The sequence below is a fragment of the Poecilia formosa genome, unplaced genomic scaffold (genome assembly GCF_000485575.1).
Source record: "Poecilia formosa unplaced genomic scaffold, Poecilia_formosa-5.1.2 Scaffold1064, whole genome shotgun sequence".
NCBI classification, from domain to species: Eukaryota; Metazoa; Chordata; class Actinopteri; order Cyprinodontiformes; family Poeciliidae; genus Poecilia; species Poecilia formosa.
In genome coordinates, this window is record NW_006801003.1 from 1 (window position 1) to 18,979 (window position 18,979).

The 18,979-nt window shown below is 39.0% G+C and overlaps 1 protein-coding gene, 2 long non-coding RNA genes and 1 other non-coding gene across 5 annotated transcripts in view; 1 reads left to right on the forward strand and 3 right to left on the reverse strand.

Moving 5' to 3' along the window:
• Nucleotides 1-622: 622 nt before the first annotated feature.
• On the reverse strand, nt 623-695 carry trnat-ugu (transfer RNA threonine (anticodon UGU)). Its single transcript has one exon. It is a non-coding gene; the product is annotated as a tRNA-Thr (tRNA).
• Nucleotides 696-4,301: 3,606 nt separating this feature from the next.
• On the forward strand, nt 4,302-6,047 carry LOC103132454 (uncharacterized). The gene is made up of 3 exons (XR_475561.2): nt 4,302-5,315; nt 5,397-5,450; nt 5,664-6,047. It is a non-coding gene; the product is annotated as an uncharacterized LOC103132454 (long non-coding RNA).
• A 3,527-nt stretch (nt 6,048-9,574) lies between these two features.
• On the reverse strand, nt 9,575-10,287 carry LOC107835135 (uncharacterized). The gene is made up of 3 exons (XR_001660965.1): nt 9,908-10,287; nt 9,680-9,816; nt 9,575-9,611 (listed from the first exon to the last, which is right to left on the reverse strand). It is a non-coding gene; the product is annotated as an uncharacterized LOC107835135 (long non-coding RNA).
• Nucleotides 10,288-11,537: 1,250 nt separating this feature from the next.
• hhipl1 (HHIP-like 1) overlaps nt 11,538-18,979 on the reverse strand; it is a 29,428-nt gene continuing 21,986 nt past the window's right edge. Inside the window, exons 5-9 of one of the 2 annotated variants that reach the window (XM_016667406.1) lie at nt 15,618-15,744; nt 15,239-15,384; nt 15,077-15,158; nt 12,363-12,445; nt 11,538-12,244 (exon numbers count right to left, since the gene is read on the reverse strand). In XM_016667406.1, the coding sequence (XP_016522892.1) occupies nt 11,703-12,244; nt 12,363-12,445; nt 15,077-15,158; nt 15,239-15,384; nt 15,618-15,744 (980 nt within the window). In that variant the 3' untranslated portion in view covers nt 11,538-11,702. Of the gene's footprint in view, nt 12,269-12,362; nt 12,446-15,076; nt 15,159-15,238; nt 15,385-15,617; nt 15,745-18,979 lie in introns of both variants that reach the window. The other variant, XM_007544265.2, reaches the window with a different exon arrangement.

Here is an 18,979-nt window from a genome sequence, read left to right on the forward strand (position 1 = left end):
CAACCAGGAGCTATCTCTGACCTGCTATCTAAAGCCTAAACCCCTGCCGTGTTTACGGCCTTTCACAGATGAGTGTGAAAAGCCAGAACTTCCACTGTATTGTTTTCTCACAGACAAAAGGCAGTTCAAACGATCCTAGCAAACCATCTGCTGGAACTACAGTTAAATTAAAGGTCAACAGGCCAGAATAAGTCACTGATTTAAAACCACAATTTAGGCCATTTGAATCAAGACATGTTAAGTTTTTAAAACTAGCTTATTTTAAATTTATTTTCTCAACACTAACTTTATTCATGTTTTTTATTTTGGACCATGAGTGAGAACCACATGTGGGAAGCTTATAGTCGTCGGTCTCGGATTGAATTTCACTGAGTTGGGATTTATACCTTGCTTTTCAATGGTGACTCATATCATCATAATATACCTGACAATATTTACAGCTACTGTGTGCTAGTGTTGGGTTAAGTATGTCAGACTTGCATCTATTTTTCATGGCAAATTTGAAACGCTGGGTTTAAAGTGACGGGCACTTAAAATTTTTGCAGGAATTTTCTAGTCTTATATTTTGTGATGCAGGGGAGGGGAAAAAAAACACCCCACAAACAAAGGAATAGAGAAGGCCAGGCCCCAGCGAGGATCGAACTCGCGACCCCTGGTTTACAAGACCAGTGCTCTAACCACTGAGCTATGGAGCCGATACGCTGCATGCTGCCGACGGCTGCCCGTTAAACGGTGAACTATGGACGGCGTGTTTACGTTCCTGTAGCTCTGAAGTCGAAACCTCTGTTTCATCAGTGGAGCTCCTTGTTTCCTTTGCTTCTGTTATACATCCTGGATGCAGACACCGTCTACCAACAACAAAAGTAATGATTTGTAAATCCTTCTGCAACAGCGCCCCCTGCTGCTCAATCGTCAGTAAAAGTAACAGCTGGTCCTGACAGTGTGATGAAGCTACTTCATCATCTTCAGTTAATTATGGTTAGATGAACATTTTGTTGTGATTATTAGAGAATTGGTTTCAGCTGAAAATTAAAAACTGGAAACAATAAAATTATACTGAAGATTTTAAAGGAAACAAGAAAAGGTAAAAATATTTTTACATACTAAATGAATCTATAACATATGAAAATGTAAACCATGAAACTCCAGCATGTGTATAACAGAATCCATAACCTTCAGTCTATATTCTTCTAACCCAGTAGAGTTTTTAGATGACAATAAGGTTTGTGCAGAATTAACTTGTAAAAAATATGTAGAAAATTTGTTTCCTGCAAAAAGGTTGGGAGTGCTGAAAGCTGAAGCATTTGAAGTCAACTGTAAAAAAAAAAAGTTACAAGAATGTGATAAATTTGCAAAAATATTTTAAAAGGATAAACTGTCTAAATGCTTGGGAAACACCATAATTTTCCTGACAGAGTTTTTCTCAACGGCTTTATTTCTGAAATGTCACTCCACAGATTTGCCACACGCTTCAAGAGGAATTTGGTAGATATTTCCTCAGACAAGTGGAGACTGTCAAATTTACATAAATACTTTATTTAATGCAATAGAAAGTACATTTGCTTAATTGAAAATGATCCACAGATGGCAAAAGTCACAACAAAAATGAAAAGTGGAATCGTATAGCATTATCATATCATTTGATAATTTCCATTTTTAAAATATTGGTGGAGACATATTGAATAAGTTTTGAGGTCATGAAAAAACATTTTCCCACCACAGCTAAGCGAACTCAGAGCTGTGAAACAAGATGGATTGTTCTTATTGCTGCCACCTTCAGGCTGAGGACGACAGCAACACCAGACTGGATATGAGAACCACAGACACATATGGGGCTATTATACTTTTAATAGGGCATCATGTGCTGGATTTATTGTTGCATACAATTTATTGTATTACCTTGATGAAATGGAGGAGCAAATATTTTAAATTAGTCATTTTTATTTATATCCATTTATTTTATTATTTATTATTTGTTATTGTCATGTTTTTATTTAGAGCTGATTTGCTGATGTTGTCTTTTTGGGAAAAGAAAAATACACAATAAAAATGTTTAAAGTAAAAAAAAAAAGCAGCCATGTTTTGATGTTTAATTTGTACGAACGGCAGCACTTTGTGAAAAATCATCAATTATTAGATTACAAATTGTGGCAGTTTATGAATTTCATCATTGGGTTATATTAAATCAAATTAAAATCCTGAAAAAATTCCATAAAATGTAGCTTGCAAATTTTGAGGAACTGTAGCAAACTTCAAAACGCTGAATCGTTTGAAACCTTTAACACATTTAAACTCTGTAAATGTTTCAAACTCAAGAGGAGTTTGGAAGCTAACTCCTCTTGAAGGAGTTAGCTTTCAAAGAGAACTAGGTTTAGCTCAGTTTTCCAAAACTTTTGAGATTTTCAGTGCATTTCAACTGAGCAAAAGCTGAATATTGTAAAAAGTGTAACGTATTAATATCATAAGTCATGGCCGTGATGTCCTTAATGAGTTTAATAGTTTGAAAAGTGGATGGGTCCCAAAAAAAATGTTGGATATAAAATATCAGAGAAAGTGTCTAATCATCAGCACTGATGAGAACCACTGGAAAACTGTTTATCTGACCTCATCCAGTAAAAACAATACCACCACATCTGTACTCCGTTCTTTCAACTTCAAGTTTTAGAACATAGACAAATTTAATTAAATTAGTTTCACAAATTCAATAAGATTCTTTGTTTACAGCTGAGCAAAGTAAAAAAACATACATTTATTTTAATTGAATGAAGTGTGCTGAAAACACCAAACTGTGATTTTAAAATCGGAGTATTTGTGGAACAATGGTATTTGTGTACTGCTGCTCTCCTTTGAGATCTTCCTTAGAGCAGGGGTGTCCAAAGTGGGTCCTGGAGGCCCGGCATCCTGCATGTTTTAGTTCTCTCCCTGGTGGATGTAACAACCTCCTCAGCAAGTCAATGTTCTGCTTAGGCGTCTAACGAGTCATCATTTGATGCAGGTGTGTAAAACCAGAGAGAGAACTGAAACCCACAGGTTGCCGGCCCTCCAGGACCCACTTTGGAGACCCCTGTTGTAGAGCAACGGCGCCCTGCAACAGGCAACCAGCTGATATTCTGCTGCAGGTGTTGGGCAGTGTTTCCCAGCCCTGGCCCTCAAGGCACACTGCCCTGCATGTTTTAGATGTTCCCCTGCTTTAACACACCCCATTTAAATGATTGCAGATCAGAAAAAGCTTGTTAATCAGCCATCAATTGAAATCATGTGTGTTGAAGCAGGGAAATACCTGAAACATGTAGGACAGTGTGCCTTCAGGACCAGGGTTGAAAAACATTGGTGTTGGGAACTGGGGTTTTTGGTATTTGGCTCTTTGGGGGGATTTTTGTTGCCTGCTGCTTCCCTCGTCATCCACTAGATGGTGCCTAGAGGCTGCACTACCTGGAGGGCAGCCTGCTGACTGGTATCAGCACACCTGTGATTAATCATCTCATCATCTAGGAGCATATGAGGAACGGACTGCCAGCACTTTGATGCCTGAGTGTTTGCCTGTTATGGTACTCTGCGCCTCTCTGAGTTCCTTTGAGAATATCTCTAGTAATATTTCCTTGTTGCTTCTCTGTCAGGTGTTTCCTTGTGGCGCCTTGGATTTACCCACAGTGTGACCTGAATTGCTGGCTTTCTGGTTTCCCCTGGTGATGTGGTGGATTATTACCCACTGGTTACCCGAGTCCCTCTCTGCCTCTGTTGAAGAATCGTTGACGGTTCCCGAATCCATGGCTGGCAGTCGGATTGCTCCTCACCTCTCTTCTCAAAGAACTTACCTGTCCGCCCTCCACCGCAGCTTCTACCATCTACCTCCAAGATCACTCCGTCTGGATCTCACTCTGGAACCTGGATCATCTCAAGGACCCCTGCAAAGAGACCACAACCCCAAAAACCACAGTAATTTCCCCCCCGGCAAAAACTCATCGTTTCATCAAGTAAGATTATTCCATTTTCCTCTGAATTCCCAATGATGAACATCTTTGTTTATTTATCTGATTTCCCGTTGTCCTGACCGTGTTCTGTATGTGGGTAAAAAGACATGAACCCAACATGATGACAGGACGCCTTAAAAAGGTTTCAAAACCTGAACATTTTGATTAAAGTCAATTATTTGTGCAACTCCCACTCAGCAAAATTGACCTAAACATCATAATACAATAAAATGAACCGTGAAGCAGAGTTTAATTTCAATATTTAGTGGTTACTGACCAAAGCAGGAATTTTATTGTAAGATTTGAAACATTAAAATATTAGATCTCAACATGCTGCTTTTTCCTCCTTAGTTACTTTTAAAACATGGAAGCAAGAGCTGTTGGTCACAACATCCCAGATATGAACGACCACGTTTATACCGTTGGTGGATCTCAACGTAGTGCATTTATGAATTGAATGTGTTTGACTGAATTTTAAATTTTTTTTTACCCTACCTCAGCTACTGTGCAGAGGTATTGGCCAATAATTATGCAAATTCATTATAAGCACTAAACTGTAAGAGAGGTTAATAAGGTTGGCTACCTGGATCACACAAATCCATTATTTATCCGTTATAGATTACTAAAACTTACTGATTTGGGGACTTCTGGAACCAAATGGAGAAGACTGTTGCATCAGAGCCTCTCTCCCAAGTTGATATGGAAAAACTCCCGTTCAAAACTCGTTAATATGCTCACTGTCTCTACAAAATAACTTATGAATGGGAGGAGAAACGTGTCGAGCCATAAAAAAGCAAAAATCAATAAAGATGTCCAAAACTCAGGATAAAAGTGTCCCGGTCACTAAAGCTAACGCGTTCGAACCAAGTGAAACCGGTGTATACTAGAAGTGTTCTTTACTAACAACCTAGTCTTATACAGTCGGTTAACCTTGTTGTGTTCAGACCAAGAAGGGACTCGGACCACTGGAGCTGCTGGTTTATCTTTAATGCAGGTTGCTGGCAGAGCCCTGCACAAATAGAAATACAAAAAGCCCTTTAACATGCAGCTCTTCCATTCACAGGAGTCGGAATTCCCCCAGAAGATGAGTGTAACCAGGATAATTTTTCTATATTAGATTCAGTTTATTTTATTTTCCATTTTGTTAGATCTAATTTTATTTAAAGATTTAATTAAAATCCTCCTTAATTTATTCAACACCAAGCAGGCGAGAACATTATTGGTCTCGCGATGTTTCAATGTCATGTGACAGCTGCACGTCAGCGTCCTAAATTGACAGCTACGGCTTATATTGCTGCTGAATCGCACCTTAGGTAGGAAACGCTGTCGGACCCTGACGTGCAGGTAGGCTTCTGTTCTGTTCCCAAAGCGGTTTTGAAATGTGGATTGTACATCTATCAATTGTGTGCCTCTGTTAACTTACAGACGTGAACATTCGGCTAAACGTTGAAACGATCACGGTTTGTCCAGAGGGAACTGGTGAGTGTTTGTTCGGGAGCTAGCATGCTAGCACTAGCCTCCCCAGCTGTTAAATAGCTGACGCCGATCTAAAACGCATTCAGATTGAAATGCATACCGAAACTATTGTTGTGTAAGAATACTGTTTTGCATAAGTTGCATTTAGTTATTATGTAAACTTCTGTAATTAGAAAATACATGTACATGTTTGATTATTTAGGCCTGTTTACACAGGCCAGGTATATTGCAGATCCCCCGCTCAAGGAGTGGCTGAAGGGTCTAGGATATAACAAGGATTGTGTGGCTTCATGCTGACCAGACTGGCGAGCTAACCGTCTAGCGGATCCGGAAATACAACGCCTATTTTCTGAGGAAACTCTTCCGAACTGGTTGGAGATTCAGCCCAACAAGTCTTCACTGAAGGAACTGGATTATTTTTTGTTTTTTTTCCCCTTTCATCAACAAAGACTGGTTGAGTTCCTTGGTTTAAGGAACCCATTTTGAACTCTAAATTGTGGACCAATTTGTATATATTGTAAATATCAATACAACTCACTGATTTTGCACCATCTACTTGTCTCTGTGTTTTTACAATATGCCACCTCCTCCAGCAGATGAACCTAGTTTTTAAGAAATCACTTGGATTGACTTAATTTGGATTATTTCAAATCCTAAGAATCCTAGAATGTAACTTGGGTTACATAAGCACATGGAGAAACCCTGTGACTAACTAATATCAGCTCTAATATTTACAACAAAATTTTCTTGTCAAAAGAAATGTATGTTAAAACAAACATTCACAGCTGCATGTGCTTTCAATTATTTTATAAATATATATAAAAAAAACATGAACTTAACCAAGAGCAAAGAAACTTTCCTACCTCTCCTCAGGCAGCCTAGTAGTCCAGTAATGATGTCATAGAACACTCTCAACGCAACAGTACAGGTAGTGTACACTACCTGTGTATATTAGATCCAATATAAAATGCTTCATATATTAACAATTTTCAGCAATGACATTTATTACTTAGTGGGAATTATGATTCTTGTGCCCTGATGACTTGATTATGTCTCGTGGAGTTCTTGATAAGATTGAATCAGAGATTCTTTATGACTTACTATTTTATTTATACATTTTATTGTATAAAATACAATCCTTAAAATATAACAAAAAAATAGGATTCTTCAGTGTTAATCGGGATTTGGTGAAATTTCAACATAAAAATAAAAGCACATTTTCTAAACTTGTTACACAAGCTAGCGAAAATGTTGCTAGTGCGGGAGCTGAGAGCACTGGAACGAACACGGACTCGCAAGGAATGCTTAAGGCTATTGACGATTTAAAGACTGTCTTGAAGGGGGATAATGCAAAGCTACAACAAAACTTCGACCATCTGGGACATGAGATCAACGGTAAGCTGGACAGTATTGCCACTGANTTTAATTTCAATATTTGGTGGTTACTGACCAAAGCAGGAATTTTATTGTAAGATTTGAAACATTAAAATATTAGATCTCAACATGCTGCTTTTTCTTCCTTAGTTACTTTTAAAACATGGAAGCAAGAGCTGCTGGTCACCAACATCCCAGATATGAACGACCACGTTTGTACCGTTGGTGGATTTAAGGTGGATCTCAACGTAGTGCATTTCTGAATTAAATGTGTTTGACTGAATTTTTAATTTTTTTTACCCTACCTCAGCTACTGTGCAGAGGTATTGGGCAATAATTATGCAAATTCATTATAACCACTAAACTGTAAGAACGGTTAATAAGGTTGGCTACCTGGATCACATAAATCCATTCTAGATTACTGAAACTTACTGATTTGGGGACTTCCGGAACCAAATGGGGAAGACAGTTGCGTCAGAGCCTCTCTCCCATGTTAATATGAAAAACTCCCGTTCAAAACTCGTTAATATGCTCACTGTCTCTACAAAATAACTTATGAATGGGAGGAGAAATGTGTCGAGCCATAAAAAAAAATCAATAAAGATGTCCAAAACTCAGGATAAAAGTGTCACTAAAGCTAACACGCGTTCGAACCAAGTGTAACCGGTGTATACTAGAAGTGTTCTTTACTAACAACCTAGTCTTATACAGTCGGTTAACCTTGATGTGTTCAGACCACTGGAGCTGCTGGTTGATCTTTAATGCAGGTTGCTGGCAGAGCCCTGCACAAATAGAAATACAAAAAGCCCTTTAACATGCAGCTCTTCCACACACAGGAGTCTGAATTCCCCCAGCAGATAAGCACATGGAGAAACCCTGTGACTAACTAATAACAATATCAGCTCTAATATTAACAACAAAATTTTCTTAACTTGTCAAAAGAAATGTATTAAAACATAAACATTCACAGCTGCATGTGCTTTCAATTATTTTACAAATATCAAAAAAAAAAACATGAACTTACCCAAGAGCAAAGAAACTTTCCTACCTCTCCTCAGGCAGCCTAGTAGTCCAGTAATGATGTCATAGAATACTCTCTTAAAGCAACAGTACAGGTAGTGTACACAGGTAGTGTATATTAGATCCAATATGAAATGCTTCATATATTTTTAACAATTTTCAGCAATGACATTTATTACTTGGTGGGAATTATGATTCTTGTGCCCCGATGACTTGATTATGTCTCGTGGAATTCTTGATAAGATATTGAATCAGAGATTCTTTATGACTTAATTGCTGACTATTTTATTGTATAAATAAAATAATACAATCCTTAAAATATAACAAAAAAATAGGATTCTTCAGTGTTAATCAGGATTTGGTGAAATTTCAATATTATAAAAATAAATAAAAGCACATTTTCTAAACTTAAATGTGGCTAGAGCAGGAGCTGAGAGCACTGGAACGAACACGGACTCGCAAGGAATGCCTAAGGCTATTGACAATTTGAAGACTGTCTTGAAGGGGGATAATGCAAAGCTACAACAAAACTTCGACCATCTGGGACATGAGATCAACGGTAAGCTGGACAGTATTGCCACTGAGGTGCAGGGCCCGGCAGAGGGGGGGCACCTGCCCCTTTTGCTCCTTGCCCCCAAGTGCCCTTTTGGTCCCTTTTTTTGGCCTCATTTCCTAAGCCCTCAGACTAGAAGTACACCCTTTAGTCAATCAAATTTAACAGGTGGGCAGGACTTCCAGTGGGGGAGGGGCTCAGCGGGTGGTCCGGAAGTGGGGTCCAGATGTTTGAGGTTCTGACCCGTAGCAGATGGTAGCTTTTGATGTCAGTGACTTATTGCTTAAATAAATGCTTGTGCTAACTGTAACAGTCACTTAGTTTTCTCTCAAAGTTTCAAGATGTGCAGGATGAAATATGTGACCGGATGCCAAAGACTTTATTCAGGGGAACTTTAACATCTGCTCACCATAAACTCCTCCCAACCTCTTTGAATTAGCCAATAGAAACGGAATAATTTATTTGTAAGTTAGCAGTGAATAAATAAATATATTCCAAACAATGTTGGCTGCTGAGCTTGAGAAGTGAAAGGGATGAGTGCGCTTGATTCTTTTTGAGGTGCATGCTGGTTGGGTGGAGATGGTGAAAACATTCAAAGTGTACCATTTACTGTTTTAATTTGAAATATAGTAATATACCCAGAGAAGTTGAAATGGACTAGGAATGTTGTAACTACCTCTGGTTTCAAACAGATTGTCTTCTTGATACACAGCGTTCAGCGGAGTCATCCCGGCCCTGCACACAAAGCATATGTGGCTGTGTGAATGTCCCTGCGTAAGAGCGGGTAGACGCCTCTGAAGGAAAACAGTTTAACCATTTTACTGCGTTATTTATGGCAGCACGACTAGTTAGTGTTTATGAGTTTGTAATTCACTTCATCTTTTCCTAAAACGGTCGCAAAATTTTAAACTCTTATAGATATTTTCTGTAACACTTGCTAGTGTGATACATTTCAGTAAAAGTTCATCATCTGTAAATGTTTTTCTTAAGAATATGTGACAGGGACCAAACAGGCCCAGGTGAGGCTACTGCTCATATTTATCTTTCAGTTTTTCCCAAAGTTGAAAGTTTTTTGGCTCCAAGTGTTGCTCCAACATGGTAAACTGTTTTGTTACCTTTAAAATTATCTACAGCTTTTGTCTAACCCTTTTTCCATATCTTTAAGATATGGAAAAAGGGTTGCATAGCTAGTTTGAACACTTACGGGTGGGATCCTCCTATCAAAAACAAAAATAATTGCTATGCTGCTCACTCAATACTGCTTTCTGTCATCAACAAGTCTTACCTGTGTGATTCTATCATATCTGCAACCAGCATGTTGACCATTTGTCGACGAGTTGCATCTGACAGTGTTTTAGTTTTGTTGTATTCACTCATGATTTCCTCACCCTCTGGGTTTGACCCCAGGGCAGTGTGCACCTTCTGTGAGAGAGATTAAATCCAAACACCCAAAATGTTCGTGCTTGTAATATTCATTTAAGCACTGGAAATAACTTTTGGCTTTGCTTCTAACCTGTTTTGCTTCCTCATGACCAAGCTCTCCAAGTTCGTTCTTACGGTTCTTAGAACTTTTCAGAATAATTGTGGAATCTGAAGAGCAAGAAGAAGCTGGGGACACTGATGATGTTGGGCGGACAAGAGGGATTGTTACTGAGGATGGTGCTTCATCTTCCACCACACAGATCTCAAAATCTAGAAAAAAGACCATAAAAGAATTTTTTTTTAAATTACAGCAAAATACATGACAATGCAAAACACCTGGAATAATGCCTGACAACACAAATTATGTCTGGTAAGCATTCAACATGTAAGAGGATTTTACAGCTTTAAAAAAATTGGGGATCATAAAAGTTGTTAAATCTGACCAACATTCATCCAATATCAAGAAGAAGCCTAAACCCAAGTCTGGATAAATCTACTCAAATCGATACCAGTCATACACAAACCAGGAAAATGCTTCTTAACTTTAAGAATAAATGAAGTATGGAGAACAAGGAACCCAAATAACGGAATTTTCATGTTATTGAAGCTCACACCAATCCCATTCACGTATTGATCATTTTCTCATCGCTGTGGATTTACTGCCTCCTGTGAAGAACTGCTGGTATAATATTATAATTGGTGATCATGCTGCAGTGTCCCTGGAAATTAAAGTAAATAAGATTGATCAAGGACAAATATTTTGAAATGAATAAAGATGAAACCACGGCTAGTATTAGATGGGAAGCTTTTAAAGCTTATTAGGAGAAATTATCAGCCATAGTAGCAATAAAAATAAACAATATAACCAAGAATTGAGCTTAATAATGAGTGTCTTGAATGGATGTCTTGTCTACAGTTTCTATTTTTCTCTGCTCTAATTTAAAGGGTCTTGCATATTTTTGGCACTAAACAAATGCAGGTTTGAATGGTGAGTGAATGTGTATAAGCAGATGTTTATAATGTTGATTGTTTGTAAATGTATGTCCTAAAAGAGAAAATTCAATAAAATATATAAAAAACTATGAATCAGTGCCCCTAGATTTGTGTTGTATGTTTAATTATAAAAATGAAAAATGTTAGAGTATAAAAAAATACTGATTTGGTGAATATTCAAACGGTTTGTGTCTTATTCAAAGCACATGATCAACAGTTACCAGAAAATATTCAAAAATTGTTCTCAAAAGAAGAATTTCATAACCTCGGAGGAAAATACAAATTCAAACTTTGTAAGATCAGAACCACAAGAAGACGTTTTAGCATTTCAGTCTGTGGTGTGAAACTATGAAACGGTTTGACTGGAATTAAAACGATGTCCAAACATTAAACAATTCAAACTTTTGTATAAGAAAATGGTTTACACTAAATATGAGAAACTGTCTTGATGTATTATGATGTCGTTACATCATTTTTGGCATCAACATTAATATTCTGTTAATACTATTAGAGCTATGATTAATATATCAGTGCGTGTACTGCATTAATCAGGAAGTAAAATGAAGGTGAACTTATAAAATGCATATAAACAAGATGAGATCATTTTATGATGTTGCTGGAGGTTAATAAGTTTATACTTCTACCCACTCCTTAAATGTTTATTGTTATTGCATTGTCGTAATTTTATTGTAACTTGACACGTTCAATAAAGTAAAAGAAAAAAAAAAGAACTGAATCCATATATTTTATTCTATCTAAAACCTCAAGATGACTTGATATGAATTTATTCTGCTGAACAAGCTGCAATTTGACAATTCAAAGCATTTTATCGTGACTTGATTTTAGCACTTAGTTTGGTTAGTTTGAAGCATTTGTCTTTCTGCTGCCAGCTTCTAGGCTTCTTCAGAGGGTTTTGAGTTTCCACAGATCACTCCAGCGTCTTCATAGTGGGCGCAGTTATGGTTCCCCACTCCAGCATGTATGCAGTTCAACAGGTTGAACTCTGTGCCATTGCAATGAACATCATCCAAGAGGATCCGCAGTCCTTTTCCTTCTCCAAATTCAGCATTCCTGGCTGCTTTTAGGGCGTACTTGAATCCCAGCTGTCTGCAGACCACCTCGGCATTCTTTATTGACCACAAGTCATCACACACGGTACCCCACTCCCCGTGAACATAGATCTCCACCCGTCCACGGTCTCCATGCAAGAATTCATCCCTGACCAGTCTCACCACTCCGTTGTGAAGCTCAGACAAGCTTCTGGACCTGCCTTTCCCCTTCCGACCGCGGCCTTTCCTCTTTGGACTTTGGGGTGATCTGGTGGTTCTGATGGGAGCAGGGGTGGTCCGGTCTTGTTCTCTTTCACTGAGACGATCCAGGTGGTCCAGAAGCAACTCGTAGGTCCTTGTGGGTTCGGCTTCAGACGTGTTTTCGGCTGGCAATTCAACCCCGATCAAATCTGATGAACAATATAGAACATGCCAAAAAAAAAACCCATATTAAAAAGGGAGAATTAAAAAGCTTGGTTCTGTTAGTGTTGAAGGTGGACTTACTTTCCTGCGGAACAAACTGGATGAGGTTACTTCTGACTCTGACAGGAAGAGGTTCGTAGTGGCAACGTCTTGGTGGAGCACGTCTGAAAAGCACCAGAAACTAAATGCTAAATAATGTTATGGATTCTGTCGTTTCCTCCGTCTCTTTTAGCCTCTTGTATCTGCTTACACACACACACTGCAGCTTACATGACCATGTTTATGTGTGACCGTCGGCAGTCATATGTAAACAGACTGAAAGTGATCAGACTTCCTTTTGGGGAGGGAACAGACAGCAGAGAAGAATAAAAAGCTAAACTCTAGTCTTTGCCTCGCCTGGTTCCGTCCATCAGGAGCTCAGTGGACCAGCGCTGGACGGTGAATGTAACTCTGGTTCTGATCTGTTTGGATGACATGTATGGCTTGTAACACTTGATCATTTTTCCACATTAAAGTCTCTTTTTATAACCAAATCTCATTATTTCTCAAGGTAATTTACACTGAGGGGTTCTGGTCGGGTTCTGAACTGGCAAACGGACCTGGTGGAGCACAGAGAGAAAATGAATGAAGTCCAACATAACAAAGGTCTTTGATGTTCAGTGATTCCCACAGATATTGTTCAGAGCAAACAAAATCCAGCAGAGCAATTTTCTTCTGGTCCATTTTATTAGGGTATTTATGTAGAATTTTGATTTTTAATTTTATCTATAGACTAATCTAATTTTCTATGCCTTTGCCTTTCATGAAAAACCCGCAAAACTATGCAAAGCTTAAAATACAAAACAGAAAACAGAGAGAACCCATAACACTGATTAGAACCCAGACAGTACATAACAACTCAATGTTCATCAAATGTTCGCAAATCTCACCAATGAAGTTGTAAAATACTGACGCCTCGCCGTGCCTCGTTAATTCAGTTCAATTCAAAAATACTTGATTGATCCCAACAGGAAATGAAACGTGTTAACTAATTAATTCTTCAAATTAATAAAGAATGAATGAATTCTCTTCCTTCTGTGTAGGAAGAGATCTTTCCCACAGAGATTTTTTGTAGGAAAGATCTCTGTAGCAGGCTGTGTTTACAGCGAATCTAAAAAAGCCTCTGACTGAAGGCACTGTGCTGCTGAAGAGCGGTCTGATGAAGACGATGGTCCAGATGGGCCAGCATTTTCTTGATTTTCTTAAGAATCCTTCTATGCATCGTTATCTTCAGAGTTTCCACAGTCAGAACCAGAATCAAAACCATGTTCACCTGGAGCTTCTTCCTCTGGACTGAGGTTTAGATTTCCAGGATTATAAACAACAGATGGAAAAATCATATGTACCCAAAGCAATCAGGTCTTGAAATGTCCAAGCTATTTAAAATCAGTCATCATCAGTGTATGCGTTGCCTGTTTGTAACTCTTGATGTAATTTTATGTTGTGTTGCATGTTTTCTTTGTAAAACAGTCAGGCACCCTTTGGAAGGAAGCCAAGCTGATTCTCAGATCACGGTTTCATTTCATCCCAACTTGTAGACCAGCAGAGAGCAACTCCAGGCCTTAAGGGCCGGAGTCCCGCAACTTTTAGAGGTGTCTCTAACCCTAACCCTGATTGCACTGAAGAGGAGATTCAACTGTTTGACAGAAGAATGTTGGACCAGGCAGACAGCCGAGAGTCGCAGGATGCCAGAAGCCTGCAGGCAGAACTTCAGAAGAACCCGGTGAGGACTGTAAGGACACGGATGGAACAGTTCTGGTTCAGCAGCTTTGGTGCTTCCTCTTCTCTAATGAGTCTCCTCCCTCTGTCCCCTGCTGAGATTCTCCCCAGCTGTTCTGCATCCCACTGATTAGCCTCACCTACTTTCCATGTCACTCATCACATCTCAGTTCTGAAGCTCCTCAGTGAATTGATTCATTGCTGAACATAAAATCTGCAACAGTTTTTTGTTCCAGTTCTTGTGGGTTTTTTGTAAGTCTTTTCCTTTATTATATTTATACTCTGCTCACCATTGGTCTCCACTTTAATATGATCCTTTTCAGGAAACTAAACGATTCCAGTCAGAGAAAGTGTTTAAAGAACGCCACATGGTGACAGAAGACACTTTCCATCCCACTCTTGACGCGACGCGAGTCGCTGAACCAGGTTTTTGTACAAAAACCAATGAGGAGCCTCATCATTTTAAAATGGAGAAATTATTTTGACAGTATTTGAAAATGTAATGACCATTTTATAGCTGATAGTTGTCACTTTTTAAGAATGTGTAAATTAAGAAGCATATTTTCACTCTGTTGTTTTTGCACCACCTGTTTCTCCTCAGTGACGATTCAAACCTGAAGATCAACTGGGAAACTATTAACGTCTCTGAAGACATTGCTTGACATTGGATCCTGATTTCAAATTTGCCAAACATACCCAGATACTAAGCTAAGGTGTAAAAGCTAACTTGCATCATTTTCTGGTATTCAATATTAATAAGCTGAATGAAACCAGAGAGGAGGCCGTATTGATAACAGGACTACCATGTCTGAACTGAGTTTGACTGAGCTGACATCTGAAACACTGGACAGCTTGGAACCCTAACTTCCACCTGAAATAACAGATTCCCCCCAAAGGTCAAAAATTAATCCAAGGATGTTAAGCATGTCTCTGATTAATCCCCTTTCCAACAAATAAATTCCCATGAAGGGAAGTTATTTTGTGGACGCTGCAGGAAGATTTTATTTTCCAAATGACGAGAGTAAAACGTGACTCACCTTGATGGATCCACCACTTTATATATGACTCCCGAAGGAGCCGTGGCGCTCGGTGTACCTGTGGACATGAAGTACAGCTCGCCTGCAGGACCCATAAAAAGCCAGTAAATCACTAAAAGCTGTGAAAAGCAGCCTGTGGCTAAGGTTGTGTTAATCTGTTACCAGATTCATCCTCAGCGAAGGAGATGATATACGGATAGTAGTTGTTGATGAGTCCAGGAAAGGCACATGTGAGGCCCATTCCCATGCAGATTTCATTATACTTCCACTCTCCTGAGTTTGTATTCTCTTTTAGGCTCATCAGATGCCTAAAACAAGCAAAAACCTCATAGTGAATATTACACTGATTCCCTGCTGCATCTCAAACCTCTGTAGAAGGTTTTAAATGATACAAAAGGTTTGAATAAGCCTGGTCTACTTCCCTGATTCCTTTCTGATGTTAACATTATACATTCAGGTGACATGAGCACCAAAACAAGCTGTTATCTCCATTTTTTACAGCTCATTGTGACACAGACCAATGTTTGCCTGGTAAACTCACCCACTCATGAAGTCTCCAAATATGTACATGCCGTTCAGGTTGGGGTGTTCACAGCCACGGTACACGTATCCTCCTGTCACTGACTTGCCCTTCCTATGAGGGTAGGCGTAGATGGGCAGCACGTCATCTGTGAAGAAACTTCATGTTACCAGACTGAAAAGCAACAGATTAAGAGCTGCAGACCCTGAGGTCCTCTGGCACCGGACTATTAACAGTCCCAGAGTCTGAACTCACACTGAAGGTGAGGCTTCTTTCCAATGTTATGGCCCCCGTTTGTGGAACGGTCTGCCAGAGAACCTCATGGCTGCAGAAAATGTTGTCTTTAAGCGCAGAGACCCGACTTTTTAACTGCATTTCCTGAATTGGATCTTTTCTGCGTAGTTTGTGCATCTTCCATGTGGGGTGGGCAATTGTTTGTTTTTGTGGGTTTGTTTTTATTGATCTGCACAGCATTTTGGGCTGCTTTTAGGTCAATTGATGCTTTATAAGTAAAATTAATTGATTGGTTGATTGATTCCATCACAATCAATTTCCACATATTGCCATTTGTCTAACACAAAGCATGAGCTTTTTGAAACCTGAGTTCTTCCCATGATCCAGCAGTCTGCAGAACCTCATCACGGCCCTAACCCTAACCCTAACTGTCATTCAAATGACTCAAGGATCCAGTGAGAAACAACACAAGAGCTAAGGTTAAAGACACATAGATGACGAGGAAACGAGAAACATCTGGATACAATCATAGGTAAGATGCGATTAAAGGGAATACATGACATATCTTATGTTCTTCCTTATCTTTTGCTAAACTTGGAGCCATTTTACTACTTCTCAGCTGCTGAGAACCCTGGTAGTTAACTAGGCCTTTGCTGGTTGTTCAAGCACACATAGTCAAAAAGTCCTTAATGTTGAAAGAATGGCAGAAATGGTCCTACAAGTCCAAACATTAGTTGAATATCAAAGTGCAAAACTTCAACATTTGCTTGTGTAACCTCAGTAATTCTGATCGATCAGCATAAATCAGTTCTGCGTTGTGTGAATGAGGGCCAGGAGACAGGATGAGATGAAACGTCTGAAGCCAGGGCATATTGTCTCCCCTGAATGTGTGCTGCTGCGCCTCTTCCTCTTCTCCATATATGGAAGACGCTGTGACAGAGCGCAGCCGGCTTGTTAAGGTGACAGGTAATCAGCATTTACATTTAAAAGCGGGTAGATCGCTGAGGAGATCAGATGCAAGCTGATGACTTGTGCAAAGGTATGTTTAACATTGATCATGAAGTGAGTTTAGAATTTATGTCTGATTCTGCCACTGATTGTTGTAGGAAACGCACTTTAGAGAAGGTAAGGGCCGTTTCTCATTATTTATCTGGCTGGTTAATGTTCTTGTCTAACTTGATTTCTTTTGTTTGTAGGTTGGCCTGCTACTGTTTCAGTTTTTAATTTTTTTTTTTTATTTCAATTTTTTTTTTTTTTAGATGGTTATTATTGATTAAAATGAACTTTTCTTTTTTGGGGTTTTGTTTAGGGAAAGGGAGTTTCTGCTGCAGCCCTCTGGCTTGTTTTAAACTGGACCTATGCTGTCCCTGGGTCCTATAGGCTCTTTTATTCAGACTGAGGAGACTAGTGGAAGGGGAGTTTTTTTTCTTTGTCTTTGTATTCACTAGGGATTTTTGTGTGAATGTGCTTTTGTTTGGGAACACCTGGGTGCATTTAGTTGTATTTGTGTTTTTATTATTATTCCTCCCCCAAACAGTCAAATTTGATCTAATTGGGTTTTAATTATTTTTCAGCTTTAAGGATCCCAGGGCCAGCACTTTTAGTGTGGTCACTTGGTATAATAAAATAAATTGACTATTTTTGCTCATGAAACATTTGTGAATTTAATAAACTGTTTGTAATCTGCAGCAGTGCCTCTGTCCATTTTTACAAACTTATCTGTGTGATCCGGTAAAAAGAGGATCTAAAGCTGTACCCAAGGTCACACGTCGTTTCTGTGCGAAACAGAATATGGACTGATCAGGAATCGGGTTCAGTGGGTTCAGCACCTTACGAGGGACAGCATTTCATGTTAGCAACAAGCTAACATAGCATTTTACTGGAGCTAAACTCAGTGAACCTGCCTCGCGCCCATCTCTCATGAACTGGCAACGAGATGTTTGTGTTCACTATATTTAACCCTGCCAACCACCAGGAGGGGGTGCTGTTTCACCCTTTACACATGAACCCAAAGTGGGAAGTAATGACAAGTGGAATTCTATACAATATTAACTATGTTACACCTGGATGTTGAAGTTTTGCACTTTGATATTCAATAGATTCTCACTAAATTGGAGGCCAGATCCACACAGTCCCTATTATGAAAAGAAAGCATCTCCTTTGTGATGTAGTGTCACGTTGGCTGGTTCAACATGATTCCTCTATTTAATACACATCCACATTCCCACTCAAAGGACTCTGGACGCTTTCTGTCTTTAAATCTTGGCTCAACACCCTGCTGTTCAAACAAGCATTGCTTTACTTTTCTGTTTGGATTTTGTTTTTCTTTAAAATTTATTATTTTCATTTTTTGTAAGGTGATCTTATGTGTCCTGCAAGCACCTTTTAAATAAAATTTTCATTAGAACTTCTTAAACTACCAAAAACAAGCATCATTGCCATGGTTACAACTTCAGGTGGCGGCAGCCTTCAGGGTATTTATGCTAATTTACATTAAGATCTTTTTATGGACGGCACCAGGCGGACCAGCAGTTGCTGTGTTTCCTGCAAATTAGGATTTATAAAGGAAAGGTGCGTACACACGGCTTTGTACATCTGAATTTTTTTGTTTGCCACACTTTTCTAAATTTGTCTGCATGCCAGTTTTAACAATGAAAGCTGTGCAGTGTTTAATACATGCGGCCCTTGGTCTGCAGAACCTCTCTAGTTGTTAGAAACTGCTAAAGGATTTCCTTCTGTCTGTAGATGTTTAGTCAAGTCTCAGTTTGTTGAAAACGCTCCTGAGTTTTGTTGCTATGATTGTTTAAGTCAAAATGTGTACCTGTGTCAGGCTAGTCACCAGTACAGCCTTGTTAAAGATGTCTGTTTCAATAGTTTTTTGGGTTTTTATGATATAAAGCACTTTTAACTGCTTCATTGCTGAAATGTGCTCTACAAATTCAGCTGACTTATTATTTAAACTTGATTTAATTATCTCTACTAGTTGTCCTGTTAAAAACAGTTCTGTCCATCATGGTCCAACATCTCCACTCTGGTCTTTTCTGTCCAGAGGATCTTGTTCCTCAAGTTTTGTCTTTGCTAAGTGCAGTTTGGCAGCCATCTTGTATCTAGAAAGGTGTTGTTTTTTTTCCCTTTGATCCTTCAAAGCG